At 37.6% G+C, this 12,659-nt stretch overlaps 1 protein-coding gene and 1 long non-coding RNA gene across 2 annotated transcripts in view; one reads left to right on the forward strand and one right to left on the reverse strand.

The window, feature by feature from the left end:
• Positions 1-3,674, reverse strand: part of LOC117290530 — a 34,184-nt gene extending 30,510 nt beyond the window's left edge. The window contains exon 1 of the long non-coding RNA XR_004519047.1: positions 3,562-3,674. This is a non-coding gene — a long non-coding RNA (uncharacterized LOC117290530). The remainder of the gene's footprint in view (positions 1-3,561) is intronic.
• On the forward strand, positions 1,542-10,841 carry LOC117290525 (neuronal acetylcholine receptor subunit alpha-9-like). The gene is made up of 6 exons (XM_033771957.1): positions 1,542-1,831; positions 4,460-4,605; positions 7,071-7,115; positions 8,303-8,412; positions 8,830-9,368; positions 9,794-10,841. The coding sequence occupies exons 1-6, from the start codon at positions 1,777-1,779 to the stop codon at positions 10,414-10,416; spliced, it is 1,518 nt and encodes a 505-aa protein (XP_033627848.1). The 5' UTR covers positions 1,542-1,776; the 3' UTR covers positions 10,417-10,841.
• The last annotated feature ends 1,818 nt before the right edge of the window (positions 10,842-12,659 follow it).

Here is a 12,659-nt window from a genome sequence, read left to right on the forward strand (position 1 = left end):
TCTGCTATACATTTCGGGTTCATTTACCCATGCCTACAGCAGTAAAGCCTGTTGAGGGGGTAACCTAGTCTAATTTCAGCCCCAGGAGAAGTTGGCAATGTTTGGGTCGACACTAAATCAGTTTGATAGCCTTCATCAAGTGGCAATCCGGACTCGAGATTTTAGGTGATATTTCATTAAAAAAAAATACAAAAACACTTGTCGACAACCAACATACATATTCATTAAACGGTAAGTAGTAAAATGTAGCATTACATGTTTCGACATCGAAGAAACTTCGTATAACCTTATTAAGTATAGGCGCTAAATTTGTTATAGGGATACAGCCAAGCCGTAATAATCTAAACGAAAATATTTTTACAGACCCGCCTTTAATTAAAAATCAGAACTTCTGCCGAAGCTGAAATAATTCTACCTGATCCTCCGCTTAATTTATTGTGTATTAGATGGATGGAGCTAGCGACATGGCAGATTTATTCGGAAAGTAACTTTCATTTTCAATCAGTAGTTCATCAAATTCAATTATGGAAGTTGTCTCTTCTCAGAGATTTATTCGGGGCATTTTTCCATGGCCATCTTAGCGTTGATTATTAATTTACTATTAATTACTTGTAGTAATTAAAAACCTTCACAAGTCAATATTATATAATGGCCGTGTTTAATGTAACAAAAAAAGTAACGATTGGTTGCATTTAAGTCTTGACTTCATAAGTTGAGTTGAGGTGACGTTCACATTTTCAAATTCAAATCGTTGAGAGTGGGCAAACCAAAATCCTCATCATTTGCTACAGGAAATAATTTTAAAATAATCGGCTGAAACTAATTTTAAATCCTTGCTCCCCTTAAAAAAAGAATACAATTCGAAAATTCAAAAATGTCCTAACGCTATGGCGAGACATTATAGATGCACCAACAAAATGCCGATTATTCCTTAGTGGTTGTTGTTCCACGTGCTCGTTTTTAAAATAACAATAACAATGACAACAATAATGCCTCGACATTGACGCCTGAGGTAAAACTTTAAAAATATTGTGTGCTAAATTTATTTTTTTAGAGTAATCGTTATTGTATTTTTTTTAACAGATGCTACTGACAGCAAACTATTCTTCTTATTTGAATGTTACCTCTGAACATGAAATAAGCAAAATCAACATTGAACAAGAACAAAAAAACTAAAGGAATATTTTGGAGAAAACTGTTAATTTATTTGCAGATTAGACCTCACGTGCGACATTACATGTCACTTTCGGTACAGAAAAAATAATAAAAGTTCACAGATTTACAAATAACTTACAGGGTTTACAGAAGGTTGTGGTGAAAGACTTCTCTTGAAATATTAGTCCATGAAATGCTTTACTTGTTGAGAAAACAGTAAAACAATATCAATTCTCGATAGCGAGAATTACAGATTTATTTTAAACACATGTCATGACACGGCGAAACGTGCGGATACAAGGATGAGTTTTCCCCGTTATTTTCTCCCGACTCCGATGACCGTGTAAAACCAGTGTACATCACAACGCGGGTTAATCACACGAAGCGATAGCAACCGTGGCTATAGTGGATGCGACTCCCCCTCACATACCTATAATAATTGATTTAATTGTCGGCGAAGCAAGAGTCAACAGAGGCAGGAAAGGAGAGACAGGGAAGGGGGAGCGATCCAAGGGGGTCTATATAGATGGGAAATTAATCAACAGAGAAAGTCAAGGCTAGCATTAGTGACAACAACCACGAGAACTCTCGACACGCAGAGAAACTCATTGTTTAGAAACAATGGCTGGACTCGTTGCTGTTTTCATCTTAGTGGTATGCAGTACTCTTCTCACAGGTAACCAATTTTGTTTTCAGTTTCAAGTTTTGTAATATTTATGTATGAATATTATGCCTGGCTTACTTTCAGATATAATCAACGTAAGATGCAGGGTATTTGAAACGTGGTAAATTTCATGACTAATTTATATACATCGAATTGGAGATCATGCTATTAAAGGCAGTGGACACTATTGATAATGGTCAAAGACTAGCCTTCACAGTTGGTGTATCTCAACATATGCATAAAATAACAAACCTGTGAAAATTTGAGCTCAATCGGTCATCGAACTTGCTTGCGAGATAATAATGAAAGAGAAAAACACCCATGACACACGAAGTTGTGTGCGTTTAGATTGTTGATTTCGAGACCTCAAGTTCTAAATCTGAGGTCACAAAATCAAATTCGTGGAAAATTACTTCTTTCTCGAAAGCTATGGCACTTCAGAGGGAGCCGTTTCTCACAATGTTTCATACCATCAACCTCTCCCCATTACTCATCACCAAGTAAGGTTATATGCTAATAATTATTTTGAGTAATTACCAATAGTGTCCACTGCATTTAAGCCTGGCTTGCTTTCAGATACACTCAACGTAAGATGCAGGGTATTTGAAACACGCGTGGTAAATTTCATGACTAATTTATTTACATCGAATTGGAGATCATGCTATTAAAAGAGAGAGCATAACAGTTTCCAGTGTTGAGGTTTTCAACAATTTAAACCTTGGTTGAATAAAGTTGTTTTTTTAAGTGTCATCTATGTATACATTATGTTACAGTAGTGGGGTTATGATATTAAATTAGTTTAAATTAAGTATTCGTTTTTAATTCGGTACAAACCGGGTCCACAGTCGCTAGGAGACCGGAATTTTTATTAGGCAGTTATGTGTTTCAAAGCTACCCGCTCAAAAATATTTTCAGCACGTGTAGCCTTGGGATGTCTGAGCGTTTTCATGTATTGCATAGACTCTAGAATATACTGGTATACTATGAGTAACAATAGTTTTTTACTCATTAAGTTTTATTTCGTCGTGTGTGGGGGATAAGGGAATGTGATAATGACATATTGATAAATTGCAAAAGCAATTATTTTGTTATGTGCAAAATTGTCGTATTCCAGTAAAAGCTGTTTGATTAGTTTTCTGTCACACATAAATCATCACAGTGAGGTTAAATTCTACATGGGTATGGGAGAAGTGGTCTTTGGAATAATAAAGGCAACAATTTTGTTTAATAACTTAATGGCCTGCCCTTTTGTAACTGGAAAATGCACTTTGTGTGCCTGGAAGAAAATGCAGCCTTGTCTGTCTATATAAAATCGAAATGTATACCAACAGATAGGACTGCCTCTATAGACATTGGGATAAAGCCCAGTGGTGTAGTGGTAGGACATCTTCTATGTAAAGAAGCAATGCAAAGGACGTACATTTTTTTTCCACCGGACTCGAGAAGTGTACAGTGCGTTTACACATCAATGTTTAATAGGGTAAATACCAAAAAGTGTAGTCAAAACAACGAACCAAAGCTTTGAATCAATGTTCACAATAACGAAGAAAAACATAAGTTACTGGTGATTGAGACCTTGTCCTTAAGAACAATAGTACAATAACAACACCACCTGATGCTAAAAAGATGTAGGTCACTGAATATAGTCCCTATATCTGGTACATAATAACAAATTAAGGCAAAATAACCGAATATGAAATATTACTACTTGGTAACTCTTAAAAGCGTTACAAATAACTTACTCTGATTTGGTGAAAGCATGCAGCTAGCGGTGCATAGATACAAACTACTCGCATCAACCAAGTGCCGAACTCACTCAGCCCTCTACACACGTATGCTGCCTGCCCCACCCGAAATAGCCTATAGCCTTCTTTGCCCACGGTTGAAAAACTAAGAACTAAAGATTGGAAAGAAAGTCTTCCTTTATAACCGGAGCATGCTGTATGTGAATGATTGAACCAAACAAAGGGCCTCAATGTGTTTTACCAAAGGAATGTTGTCCTATACTGTGATGATTCAATGCGAACTATAACAAGTTTGATTTAGAAAAGGAACCCTTGTTCAAAGAAAACAAATGCGTGTCCATTTCCACAAGTGACTGACCTGAACTAACTATCATGGGATGAGGGGAAAATCAAATGGTCCTTATTGGGATTTGAACCCAAGACCCATGACACTCCGGGCATTGCTCTACCAACTGAGCTGTGCGGTACAGTCGTTTACTCCCTCAGGTTTTCCTGAAAACTACATTTTTTTCTCTCGGGTTGCATGGATGCGCAAGTGGGCAGAGGAACAAACACAATTACTAGTCCACATTCAACAGGGGATCGGGAGGGGCTGAAGCCTGGACCAAACCACAGGGTGATTTCTTTTAAACTACAATATACAACAATACTCATTTTGGTTTTTACCCATACACCGATGTCTGTTAGCACTGTATACTCAGTACTTACCGAGTTCTGTACAAAAAAAAATCACAGGCATATTGCTCGGTGGAATTCGAACCCACGACCTTTGCAATTCTAGAGCAGTGTCATACCAACAAGACCACCGTATACAACAACTGATAGTACCTTTTCTACAGACCAACTTAACATACCAACATTTTAATAATAGTCTTTTATCATTGTACTTCTATAGAGAGCGAATCAAAGATGAGTAATAGATCTGCACTGTTGCAGAATCTTCTGGATGAGTACGGGCCAAGCACAATCAGACCCGTACACAACATCTCCAATAAGATAACGGTAGAGTTCCGGCTTCTAATCACCCAAGTCATTGAACTGGTAAGATTGTCTTTAATTGCCTCCCCCCCCCCCCCCATTATGGGTATATTTACTTGTAAGATTGCCAATTGCCTCTTTATTGGTCATTGAAATGGTAACGATATTTAATTGTCTCTATATGGGTAAATGAACTTGTAAGATTCCTAATTGCCGATATGTTGCCCCCCTCTCCGTTTAGGCCATTCTAAATAGTAATGTAATATTTTACTCCAAATGTTTAACTATGTAACTGTTCATGTAATTCTGCTGCTGGCAGCGAATATAATAGATTTTAATAAACCATTGAATGAATGTCAGCAGTCACTGATATACTCACTGGAACAATTATTTTCAGTTTTGTAAAGACCTTTTGTGAATCTGACACCAACTTGCACAATGCCAATACAAATGTAAAACTGGTTTGTACAGCTAGTAAGAGTAGTCTAATTTTCGTGTTTTTTTTTTTTTTTTTTTTTTTTTTTTTGGCGAACTCCTTTGCAAAAATGTTTGCTGTGACGTTGCAAGAGGACCTAATTAGACTCTTAATTATTTAGAAGGCTTCCTGTTTTTATAAGAATAATGGTATCGTAGTTAAGTCTATCAAAAGACGCTTTGTGAATTATTTAAAAGGTAGGAAGAAAACGCATTCAGTTTGTTCGATCGACAGTAACAGTGCATTACGAGACTAATGGGACAATGCAATATTGCTCAGTAGTCACAGGCAGATGGTGTGGATTTGTTTATTCACATTCGCGTCGTTTGTGCCTGGCGAATGACGCAGAAAATACACAGTGGTGATTTTTGCGATGCAATTTATGCTGCCAGACTCATAAAGTATTTTTAATTAATAAAGTATACACCGCAAGGGAAACTGACTAAGTAAATTTTAAATTAAATTGGGGCTGAACAAAGAAATTATGGATAGACGATTGTCTTTTTCTACTGTGCATTCGGGGTAACATCATAATGAAATTTATGAAAAAAATGCCAAAACTAAGTTAAAATTTTAGTTAAATTTATGTATAGAATGATAATTTTTCAGAACTCAATCAACAGAACAAAGCATTCTTTACAAGAAACTCTAATGACCAGAGCTTACCAGCAATTGTACGAATAATTTACGTAATTAATTTGTGCGTGTCAAACCAACTGGTCTTTTAGTTGGTAAGTAGTTTGCCACAGCTAATACTGTTTTCTCAAAGGAGGTCATTAATTATGTTTTAAATTCTTTTCGCGTAAACTTTCAAGGTTGAAAGGGGAAACAGCTTTTTAATTTTTTTCTTGTTATTTCCCTAAAAGCATTTCAATATGCCTACTTGGCAAAATCAAGTACTTGACAAAAAACCGGTGTAATCAAATTGAGCGGTGCACTGTTGTCACAACGTCGATTGACTGTGACTCCTGAGCAAATTTCCCCCCAAACCCACTGTGTGTTAACATCATAGTTTTTTTAAATAACACCAATGAATTGTGTTGGCAGAAACTGGTGTTACTTTTACACCTTAATGGGGTGAATTTAGGTTGCCTTTTCGGTTTGTACGAGGTGACATCACATTTGGTGTAAATTTTAACACCCCAGCTTGGCAGTGTATTATTTATGTAGTAAGCAGTCTCTTGAAACAGCAAATGGAAAATATTTCAACTTCGAGTGCCACTTTCTCCAAACAATAGAGTGGCTATATAATTTTAAGTCATCTGCGTACGGTGATACGGAAGCGTATTGCTGCCACATGAATACAAAAAAATCTCTCTTATCGTGTAGGTAAAGTCATCGTGTAGTACACAATGAGAGAGAAAACAAATATTAAACATGTGGCGGCAATGGGCTTCTGTACGGTGACGAGTATCTTTTCAATGTGCACAAAATGTGGGCCATTCTGACGCACTAAACAACCATGACGGTTTTTTAATCTAACTTGAGCTTGTTGTTGGGGGCTGTGTACTTTCCTTATGGGAATTTGCAGCAGTTTAATTTGCTTTTTCTTATAGTCTTAGGACAATGTCAACATTGACAGGGTCATTTATTACGCATTGCCAAAGGCGGCAGCGTTTTATCGTTGGCTGGTCATTAAAATTACCATGGATGGAAGCAATTATTCAATGAAGTAAAAAATCGTGGTCGTGGGTTTAAAAAACAGCAAATATTTACCGTGAGTCCAGTTTTGGTCTTTATTTCCACCCATCCATTTAATGGACTCCCTATAAACATATACATCGTTCTTTGGGGCACGCTGAGTGTATTTTTTAACTATTTGTTTAATTGTCGCTGTTTGTTTGTGTGGGTGTGGGTTTTCCCAGTTAAGTTCAACGATGCTGTTTTTTACTTGGCTAAATTTATTATATTCTGCGAAGGATTTATGAATAAAACACATCTTGCTATAGATTTATTGTGTTGGTTTTAGTAAAAGTGTATGAGAATTTTTTGAAGGCCTTTTTCTTACGAGAAGTTCACTGACTGTCTTCACACATTGTATTCTCTTTTCCAGAATGAAAAGCATCAGACGATACAGATCAGCGGCTGGCTGAGACAGGTGAGTGTTTTAAAGACACACAAAACATACATTGTTTAAAGGCAGTGGACACTATTGGTAATTACTCAAAATAATTATTAGCATAACACCTTACTTGGTAACGAGTAATGGGGAGAGGTTGATGGTATAAAACATTGTTAGAAACGGCTCCCTCTGAAGTGCCATAGTTTTTGAGAAAGAACTAATTTTCCACGAATTTGATTTCGAGACCTCAGATTTAGAACTTGAGGTCTCGAAATCAAACATCTAAACGCACACAACTTAGTGTGGCAAGGGTGTTTTTGTCTTTCATTATTATCTCGCAAGTTCGATGGCCGATTGAGCTCAAATTTTCAAAGGTTTGTTATTTTATGCATATGTTGAGATACACCAACTGTGAAGGCTAGTCTTCGACAATTACCAAAAGTGTCCACTGCCTTTAAACCACACCTTATTTACTGTGTTTGCAATTGATAACCATTGTCATTAATTACGGTTGTGGTTGATTACGGATGTAGTTAATTACGGTGGATAGTTAATAACGGTTGTAGATGATTACAGTAGTAGTTGATTACGGTTGTAGCTGATTACGGTTGTAGTTGATTACGGTTGTAGTTAACTACGGTGGTAGTTAATTACGGTGGTAGTTAATTACGGTTGTAGATGATTACAGTAGTAGTTGATTACGGTTGTAGTTGATTACGGTTGTAGTTGATTACGGTTGTAGTTGATTACGGTTGTAGTTGATTACGGTTGTAGTTGATTACGGTTGTAGTTGATTACAGTTGTGGTTAATTACTCTTTAATTGAATACGATTTTGTTTAATTACGGTAGGAGAAACCTTTGCCTTCCTTCTCGAATTGTTATCAATATTTCAATTGAAAAATCACTGACCTTCCAATCACGTGGTTTGTTGTCCACTCCATCTTGTTGGTGTATTTTCCCTTTTCCCGAGGGTGCGTTAAATGTTTAAAACATCACTGTTCGACAGGAAGACACAAAGACAAATTAAGTTAAAGTTAAATTAACAGTTACGATAACACATGTTTGAAATCAATTAAGTATTAATTCAATTCAAATGAAAAACAAAAATATCATCATAACACATAATGCATTACATAATTACACATGTATAAACATTTAATAATTTCGCTCTGAAAGAGAAGAGTGCGTGACGAAACTTGATTTGCTTTTCTCTAAACTACAGACTTGGAACGACGAGTTCCTGATGTGGAATCCTGACGAGTATGGAGGAGTTCAGAGCCTATTTGTTCACAAATCTAGAATATGGCTGCCAGATACCACACTGTACAAAAAGTAAGTGTAAACCATAGACTTGGTGAAGCGTCTAATCAGCAAACCCTTTCACGATATTTATTACGATTCGCGACGATGGTCCACACCGGGTCCTGTCGGGCCTTTCCCATTTCTGGATCAATATGCTATGATGCAGAATATGTTTCCAAATAACACAAACATTTTTCAAAATATCTCAGAATCCGAGTTAAAATACAATTTTTAACCCTTTTCCGGGAAATGGGTTACGCCCCCAGGACACAAAACCCAGGTTGGTTCCGACCCGGAAGTTCATACCGTATGTCCTACTTCTGCCGAACGTATGTAAAATGTTTACAGACAGAGGAGTTTTGACAACCGACAACTTGTAATAATAATCAAGGTATAGAAACTTATTTGCTTCGTTGGCTGAAAGTTTTCACTATCTCCCTCCACCAGTGTAGACAGGGACTTTGAGAGCTACAAAGACATCTCAGCTGAAGCCAGGTACGACGGCCAAGTCACCTGGTCCTCACCAGTCATTCTGAAATGCACCTGCCTCATCGACGCCCGTCTCTTCCCCTTCGACACTCAGGTCTGCGACCTGAAATTCTCCTCATGGGCTTTCGATGGCTCAGCGGTCGACTTGGTCATGTCTACGGGAGCTAAGGCCCTACAGGATCAGTTCGCAGACACCGGCGTTTGGGAGCTATTGAAGGTGGACGTGGTCCGTTTTGAGACGTGGTACACATGCTGCCCACATCCATACCCGGAGTTGACCTACTCGTTACATCTGAGACGGCGGCCTCTGTTCCATGTCTTGAACATTATTCTCCCCTGTTTATTGCTGTCTATTCTGAACCTGATGGTGTTTGGCCTACCCCCAGAGTCTGGGGAGAAGATCCAGCTTGGAATGACCAACTTGCTCGCTCTGGTTTTATTCCAGCAGCTCATCAGTGAATCCTTACCACCAACGTCTGAAAATTCACCAATTATTGGTACGTCAGTTACGCCTAGTAGTTACTTTTCAAAAGTTTAAATTTAGAAATCATGAATCATGTTTCAATGAACATGTTTTAAGAGAGCATTATAGTTTCAGAAACAGCCGTTCAATCTTAACTTGAACCAGTCTTCGTTAAGGATAACCCAGAACAACTCTGATGGTCCATCGAGATCTCTTATTGGCCTGTTCAATTATTGGCCAGCAGACTTACCAAGCAAAATCCAGTGTTCGCGGTAATGTACGCATGCTCAGAACTACGAAAACAATGGAAATGTACCTTGCGTTCCAAAATCTTCCATAATGGTAATAGTATGTTTATCTCTCTTTCCTTGCTTTGTTCTTGTTTTATTTATTGTTCAGCGCTTTGATCTGTGCTAAAGGCGCTATATAAATACCTATATTATTATTTCTATTCCGCAGGTTTTTACTTTACACCCATGATCGCCATTGGCTGCACGTCCATCGTATGTACCGTACTCGTACTCAATCTATTCTATCATGACAACCGCCACCCCATTCCAAGATGGCTCCGGTGGCTCTCTTTGAAACTCGCTGTAATACTCTTCTACCAAGTGAAACGTCAGCCAGTGGTCGTCAACGGAACCTGTAACCCAGCCTTCCGATTGGATAACGAATCAACCAATCAGGGCTTTACAGAGAGTGACTCAGGGAGGTTAACTGCAAGCTGTAGCTTCACCGACTCATCCAGTTCCACGAACGGTGATGGTACCGTAAGCCAGAGCGAGAACACCCCCAATGGTGACGGCCAGAAGAACTGCAAGTCCCGCTGCCGAGCTTACAGTATGCACATCATGCAGGAGGTGTATTCGAACGGGAATGACCCAGTACAGATCAAGGCGAGTGGGACAGTGGCAAGGAAGGCAGCCAGAGCAAACAAGAGGAAACCAGACCCACCACGAGGGGTGATTTTGGAATGGAAGGATGTAGCATTAATCATTGACCGATTCACTATGGTGTTATCTGTACTTATAACAGGAACGGCAATGGCAGTTACCATTTACTTCTTTGCAATGGAAATCTAAAAATTGAAAAAGTAAAATCGTACTCATACATAACTTTATAATAAATAATGTAACTGTATAGTATGTATTATATTTTAGTTGTACAAACCAAATCCATCTTCCTTATTTTTCTTCAATAAATGTATAAGCTTTTGTTTGTTTATGCCTCTGACGGAGGTTCGGTTTTGGATCGAAAGGTAAGGCCCTAGTAGTTAAACACCTTTTTACATTTGGTGTATATACGTTATTATCTCATCTTGGGATTTAATATCCATAATTCGCATTATCTGTTGCATTGTAAGCGCACAAAGAACCGCATGTACTTTTACAAAGAACTGAGACACACCATAGTGTGTCAAAGTATATAAGTTTAGGTGCTCAAAATTTAAAGGAACACGTTGCCTTGGATCGGACGAGTTGGTCTATAACAAGCGTTTGTAACCGTTTTTTTTATAAATTGCATATGGTTGGAAAGGTGTTTTAAAAGTAGAATACAATGGTCCACACAAGTTTGCCTCGAAATTGCGTGGTTTTCCTGTTACTGTGCTAATAAACACGGTCGGCCATTATTTTATGTGAGTCCAAATTTTGACTCCCACAAATGGTCGACCGTGTTAGTCGGCGAGGTAAAAGGAAAACCGTGCAATTTCGAGGCATGTTTGTGTGGATCATTGTATTCTACTTTTACAAGTACAACATCTTTCTACCCATATGTATTTTATAAAAAACGGTTACAAACGCGTTTCAAAGACCAACTCGACCGATCCAAGGCAACGTGTTCCTTTAAATGCAACTCTCGATGTGAGCTGTATATGAAGTCAAAACTTAAAACGTTATCCGACAGTTGCAATATTTTTAATAGAAAATCTACTTGAAGCAGAGCAACAATTCGTTTCCAATGGGATAAAGCAATATAAACATGAGACATGTCTATATTATTACTAGGAATAGCAATATCTTTACTAGTATTAGATATACTTCTATTTTTGAATAATTGTTAAGAATGTACTCCATAATCTACAAACAGTGTACAATGTAAATATATATCGTTTAGCTCTACTCTGAAAGTTATCGATGAACACTCAGGAAATTCAAGATAAAAAACACGTTGCATTTTGAAATTAAAAATGAACACGGAGTAACCAGCAGTAACCAGTAACAAGCAGTTAAAAGGGAGTGTTTATAAAATAAATAAAAACATTTGAGCGTAGAGCTAATAAACAAAATCTACAAATTTTTCCCAGGAAGGAAAAAAAAAATTCAATTAAACTTATTTTCATTGTTTGTTATTTATATCTCAGCAAAAGGTAAACAGGTTTCCCCTCTTTGGTTTTCGACCGACCCAATTTCTGGCTCTCGACTGTTGCAAATTCAAACCCAATTTACACCCGAACCTGTTGGAAAGACCTATTTAGAATTCAAATAATTTAATAAAACATAACAATCGTAAAATATCATGGGTCAAATTCTATAACGGCAGTGCTGATAACAACATCAAACATCACGAGTTTTATTAATGTATAGGGGGGCCTATATACTTTTTTTACTTTTTTTATAATAGCAAGCAAAACATATATTTCATGCAAAGAACAGCGGGATGAAATTTGTCACAGTAACGGGGGACGGACATGAAAGCAAAGAAGATATTTTAGCCGGTATGAGAAATAGGTAATTATGTATAACATTCATCACTACCTTATGACTGAAGACAGAACATAAGGAAATCAATAGTTTGTCATGGGGAAATTCTAGAGGTATGCTCCGCTAGAAAGTTAGTGTACAAAGTACATAGGAGGATGTTAAATCAGGGACAAATAAAATAAAAGAACGGAAGATGTCTGTACACAGACGTAATAAATATTATCTGTGATTTCATATTCACTACCGAACAATCTACTCCGCGGTAGTAGAAGTAAGCAAGATAGCTCGCCAAAATTAAACTCTACCTGGCAAGTATATACACACATGGTGTTGATACCTCACCATGCAATGCCTCAAATCCTATACTCTACATTATGGAGACCGGTGTCGCATGCAATTACGTCCTCTATGCAATACTATCAGAATGACATTATTGCATATGCAATAATGTCCGCCGGTTGGTTTTGCATATGCAATCGTATCCGCTGCTGCATAATGCAATATTGTGTCCGCCCGGTCAAATTTGCATATGAAATTGTGTCCGCCCCCGTGCAAAACCGTCCTTGCAGTAAATTAAACGCCCTTGCTCGACGGAACACGTTCGCTTTTTTTGTTACAAGCTA

This window comes from Asterias rubens, chromosome 5 (genome assembly GCF_902459465.1).
Source record: "Asterias rubens chromosome 5, eAstRub1.3, whole genome shotgun sequence".
Taxonomy (NCBI): Eukaryota; Metazoa; Echinodermata; class Asteroidea; order Forcipulatida; family Asteriidae; genus Asterias; species Asterias rubens.

What these genes read in the sequence shown, in the direction of transcription:
- LOC117290525 (XM_033771957.1), top strand. Translation starts at nt 1,777, where the DNA reads ATGGCTGGACTCGTTGCTGTTTTCATCTTAGTGGTATGCAGTACTCTT. An exon ending in TCACCCAAGTCATTGAACTG is followed by an intron (nt 4,606 to 7,070) that starts GTAAGATTGTCT and finishes TCTCTTTTCCAG; the next exon opens with AATGAAAAGCATCAGACGAT. An exon ending in TGAAAATTCACCAATTATTG is followed by an intron (nt 9,369 to 9,793) that starts GTACGTCAGTTA and finishes TCTATTCCGCAG; the next exon opens with GTTTTTACTTTACACCCATG.